We start from the raw sequence: 4,357 nt of genomic DNA, 5'->3' as shown, positions 1-4,357 counted from the left end.
CTAAATGTATTTAATTATTGGTTGATTGTATTATATCAATTAATTTATTTAAGTCTGAACTTTGGAAATTAGTATAAAAAGTAATAAAATATAATTAAGAGTATAACAAAATATTGCTATCAAATGTCCAACAGCAAAATGTAAAAACTTGTGTAAGGGAGGAAGCGGAGAGGAAAATTATACCTCTTGAACATATTTATTTCCATCCAAAGTCAACAAATCATGGCACATAGCATCATACGTCCATTCATGAATGACAGGAGCAATCTGTGAATGTTTTTCCGAAACATACATTTGTCAAACAGTGAGAAGCGTTCACAGCAAAGTTTTTAGAATTTTGTAGCACTTTTTTTTTTACATTTCTCACATGTATATTTTTCCCTTTTTAGTATTAAAAGTTAAGCTGCTCATAATATGTAATCTTGCTCATATTTTTAACCTGGTCTATGGACCTATCAACAATGATAAGGTCGCAGGTTTCGCTTTGTGGAAAGTTGGGAATAGTTGTTTTATATTTAGTAATCAAGTCCCAAACAGCATCTGCTAGCTTGGTAGGTACTAAATCACGATCTGTTGGTGTATAATCATCAGTTGCCTTTACAGAGCGATACCTCACATGTGGAAACTCCTAACATGATGGGAAACATTAGGATAGTATAATTAGATCAACCGTAATATGCTTGAACTGAAACTACGAGAACAGGTAAAATTGAAGAAGCTGAAAATAACAAAAGACAAGTAATTAATCCATTATAACCTCGATCTAAGTTCGTCACAAATACAGAATGGGACATGCGAAAGTAATACCTTCATTGAAGCGAAAACTGTAGCTAGTCGAGTTGCCATACTGTTCAAGCATGCATTGAATTTGCGAGTATTCTCCATCTTGCCATAAAGTTCTTGCAATGCTGTCTCATGATCGGTGATAAACGCCTGCGCGATATAGATCTCCGTTGATAAATAATTCCTTTATTGCATACTCAGAACATATTGTCAAAATGTCAAGAAAAATTTCTGTTTAAAAATAAATTAATATAATAACTAGTGTCAATCACACTAGTAGTACCAGTATATAATAACGTAATTACTATATAAATTATCAGAAAAATACTCTACTGCAGTGGTTTGCATCCTATTATTCTTTGTGTCTGATCTCTCTTTTCCTCAATGAAAAACTCTAAGTCTTAACATTTATAGGACATAAGGACATCAAAAAAACCATATAGTTAATTATTTTGGGTTATCTTTTGGACATACTGTACAAGAAATTTTGGAGAATCAAAGCAGGCTTAGAGTATAGTATATATTCTCCTAAATATAAATTTATTTTCCATGTATCAAGGACATAAATATCTTGTTAGGTAATATTATAAAAGCTCAATTCAATCGGAACAGAGCTATATAGTACATCATGTAATTCAAGCAATATGCATGCTCCCATGCACTGAACTGAAGCATGAACAGTTCTATCATTCCATACCTGACTATCAATAGGAAAATATTCCAAATTCATCTGAAAAATAAAACGATAAAAGAAAAGAACAGTTTTAGTAATTTGATGAAGAATATACCTTGATAGCTTAAAACAAGGGAAATAAAATCCTTACCTCTCTCAAGGCACCTATGCGGGGTAAAACACTTGTATCACACTTGATATGGTTTACAAGTTCCTTAGGGATTGGGTGACTGAAAAATACATACGCTCTGGAAAAGAAAATGGATTGGAAAAAGAAGAAGAAAAATTAAGAAAATAAAGGGAAAAATTAAAACAATTAGTTTGATTCTGATTAAGCTCATAAGTACAATATTTAAAAATTGGAAAAAGTAGAATTCTCCTCATACTTTCTGTATAGGGGCTCCCTTCCAGACATGTCAGACAAGAACATGACCACACTGCGTGCTAGCAAAAGAGATGTTTAATATGGATAAAAAATATGCATGTGAAAATGAAAGATATAACAGAAAAAAATATTGTTAAATATTTAAAATATAGAAAAAGTTACCAGCACTTTGCAAGTTTCAAATACTGATACTATAGCAGATAATTATATATGTTCAAAATTGTAAATGAAAGATCTAGTTTAATAGAAATTATAAATTTATATTTATTAGTCTATTTCTATGTTGTGCTTGTTTTCAGAGTATGTTTGGATGTTGTTTACTGAGGAGAAGAATGGCCAGCAGAGAAATCATAAAAAACTAATATACTATATATAGTTGAAATTGGTGATAAGATAGACACGAATACAAACTCCAATACACATTTACAAGTGGGGAATTTGCAAAATGAATACCAGAAAATGTAACATTATGTTATAATCGAAAACTAGTCCTTCAAGAATTAAAAAATAATTTCATTTTATTATATGATTCTTATAATACTACCTTTTGGCAACTCAAGAAAAAAAAAATCTAACTAAGACTAAATTACTTCTCTTTTGTAGGCTGGATGAAATAAACAGCATCCATAGATGGTAATGGCTGCCTTCTCCGAAAAAGGTCTTCCACCACTGCAATGAGATGTCGATAGTTTATATAATACCATATTTTGACAGTAACCAGAAAGCAAAATGTTGCACTATATTCTATATATAGTTGACTCAATGAATATTTGAAGAAAACTTCAAGGAAAATGAAAAGCAGAAAGCTAAGAAATTGAACAACTAAAGTTCAAATGAGCTTAACAAACATGGCTTAATGCTTGAAAAATATTAACGCAGATGATCTCAGCGTGCAGACTAGAATTAAGTGTATCATGTTTGATTTCTTGAAATTCTTGAAATTAAAGTGGCATTTGGTATCAATGGCATGTTTTTGCTTGTGCCATCGATCCGAGTAACTGAGTACTAAATAAGAAAAGCAAGAAAAAAGTACACTCAAAAAAGGCTATATATTATAAGGGTTCTTACAAGAAACGTCTTGGTCTGTGATATCCGCCATTTTGCATGAATGTGACATTACTTTAACTGTGACCTTGTCCATTATGAGCACCTGCCAGAATTAGAAAAAAAAAAACAAATGGTTAAAATCTGCTATCAACTTGAATTTAGATCAGAATTGAAGATATGCAAATATAAAATGTTAAGACACACCTTCCATGCTTTCGAATCCCCTGACTTTGCTGATCTAAGCATTTCATACAATAACCCTATGAGCATCCAGAACAACCATGAATAAGTTACGGAAGTAAAGCTAATTCATGGACATCTTGAATATACCCTTTTACATAGATTTAAATGATTTGATTAAATATTTAAAAGAATCTCCTATTAATTATTAGATTTTCCTATAGGTCACATATATGGAATACTATGTTCTGTCTTCTTCATCGGTGAACAAATTCCTTCCACAGCCAAGTTATAAGAAGATATTTCGCATGCATAATACTGTGTATTCTATTTTGAGCTTAGCATGAAAAATATGATTTCAGATGTAAATCATCTAATATTCCTTCCCAGGAATTTTTCTACACTTAAATCCTGCAAACATTTCAACAGGAAAAGCATATACCTGTTCATTTTCTAGAAAAAATTGAAAAATGAAGCATCCAGAAATTCAATAAATTCGCTCGGAGGAAAAAGAAAACTATCCGAATTCGAATTCTAGATCAAATGCATAGGAAATGAATAAATCTAGAATTCTAAGTGAGGATGCTCCGATACTGAGCTCTGCCTGGAGAAAGATTTGTCATATAAAGAGAAACTGGTCATCGAAGCTTCACAGCTAGCTAGCAAGGCAGAACCATAATGCATCTACGATATATTTTCTGAGCTAACATTTCTCGAAAAACAAACATAAACAAAAGAGGACAAGGAAAAATAAACTAAGTGAGAGACAGAAGGAAATGGATCTCACGATCGTGGCTGATTTGCTTGAACGGTTTGTACTCGGGCGTGTTGCTGTTAGATGTCTCCGAATCCGAAAGCGACATTGTTGTTTGCAGAAGCTGGTTGCGATTATCAGCTCCGGATGCAGATTCGAGAATCGACAATGGCGAAGAGAGATAGAGAGAGAAAGAGAAAGAGAGGAGAGAGAAAGTCGTTGGAACCGTTGAGGGAGAAAGAACGAGAGCGCTGAGAAAGTCCTTATAAGTGTGTGAGAGTTGGGGGGTGTGAACGTGTGATTTGGAACTCGAGTTTCGGTTACGTTTTTGCGCGCGTTGAGTCGAGCCAAATCCACTTTTATACTTGGTTTCATAATCATTGGTAATGGCTGTAATGGCTGTAATGCCCATTCTCCAATCTATTATATGATTTTTTTTTTCCTTTTTTTTTTCAATAAACTCAATGGATTTAATTTTGACACATTAATTTTTTTATATTATCATTTTTATGTTTTTGATAATTCTTTAAGTAGT

General features: G+C 32.5%; 1 protein-coding gene across 1 annotated transcript in view; it reads right to left on the bottom strand.

Annotated features, from left to right (window-relative positions):
• Positions 1–4,193, bottom strand: part of LOC107628542 (protein transport Sec1a-like) — a 15,729-nt gene extending 11,536 nt beyond the window's left edge. Inside the window, exons 1-10 of the mRNA XM_016331183.2 lie at positions 3,856–4,193; positions 3,093–3,148; positions 2,910–2,991; positions 2,432–2,510; positions 1,843–1,893; positions 1,608–1,704; positions 1,481–1,513; positions 808–933; positions 440–628; positions 184–267 (exon numbers count right to left, since the gene is read on the bottom strand). Of these exons, the coding sequence (XP_016186669.1) occupies positions 184–267; positions 440–628; positions 808–933; positions 1,481–1,513; positions 1,608–1,704; positions 1,843–1,893; positions 2,432–2,510; positions 2,910–2,991; positions 3,093–3,148; positions 3,856–3,931 (873 nt within the window). The 5' untranslated portion in view covers positions 3,932–4,193. The remainder of the gene's footprint in view (positions 1–183; positions 268–439; positions 629–807; positions 934–1,480; positions 1,514–1,607; positions 1,705–1,842; positions 1,894–2,431; positions 2,511–2,909; positions 2,992–3,092; positions 3,149–3,855) is intronic.

The sequence above is a fragment of the Arachis ipaensis genome, chromosome B02 (genome assembly GCF_000816755.2).
Source record: "Arachis ipaensis cultivar K30076 chromosome B02, Araip1.1, whole genome shotgun sequence".
Lineage (NCBI taxonomy): Eukaryota > Viridiplantae > Streptophyta > Magnoliopsida > Fabales > Fabaceae > Arachis > Arachis ipaensis.
The sequence above is the reverse complement of the archived record's forward strand: the minus strand, read 5'-3'. Positions and strand labels throughout refer to the sequence as shown.